This window comes from Austrofundulus limnaeus, unplaced genomic scaffold (assembly GCF_001266775.1).
Source record: "Austrofundulus limnaeus strain Quisiro unplaced genomic scaffold, Austrofundulus_limnaeus-1.0 Scaffold6019, whole genome shotgun sequence".
In the NCBI taxonomy this organism is placed as follows: Eukaryota; Metazoa; Chordata; class Actinopteri; order Cyprinodontiformes; family Rivulidae; genus Austrofundulus; species Austrofundulus limnaeus.
The window spans coordinates 1,506-2,123 of NW_013958421.1; the positions used below are offsets into that span (position 1 = coordinate 1,506).

At 36.4% G+C, this 618-nt stretch overlaps 1 protein-coding gene across 1 annotated transcript; it reads left to right on the top strand.

The window, feature by feature from the left end:
- Positions 1-35: 35 nt before the first annotated feature.
- Positions 36-559, top strand: LOC106512361 (uncharacterized; the record flags this gene model as incomplete). Its single annotated transcript, XM_014000995.1, is given in 3 exon segments — positions 36-148; positions 260-396; positions 466-559. Coding segments are annotated over 3 exon segments (344 nt in total), but the record flags the coding sequence as incomplete, so codon positions are not given.
- Positions 560-618: the final 59 nt, after the last annotated feature.

Consider the following 618-nt stretch of genomic DNA (forward strand, 5'->3'; position numbering starts at 1 on the left):
GTCATCGGTACAGCCTCTCGTCCCCCCAACATCAGATCATCCGTCATCTCCAGCTTCTTCCTGTTCATCAGATTCAACTATTATCCTCAAAAGTACAAATAACAGGAAGAAGGGTCTAGAAGAGCTTGATCGTGATGAAGCAAAACAGGTCAAAAACAAACTCTAAAGTTATTTTCAGTGCTTAGCTAAATTTTGTAAACATTAACCGTTTTGGGCAATTTGATGGAATTTAATCAGAATTATTATAATTTTTTTACAGAAGGTGTATACTGTTCTGAGGTCAAACCCAAAGGGTGAAGAAATCTTCAGTGAATACAACAAAACTAAAACACTGTCAGATGCAACTCGTCGACAAATGGTTAACATACTGGTTGCAGATATGATAGAATCACATGGGTAAGAGTCTTTTGATTATCATAAAAACAGTGTTGCGTGAGAAGAACAGTAACACATTTTTTTTGAAAGGAGGGTCCCACCCATAAGTGTTCGGACTAACTGTGCACTGGGGATTGCAACACTTTTTCCATATCTCCAAGATCCATACTCAAAAAATGGTTATGTAAGTGTCAATATGTCTGAAAATCTAGAAAAATAGAAACGAAAAATAAACAATGATGC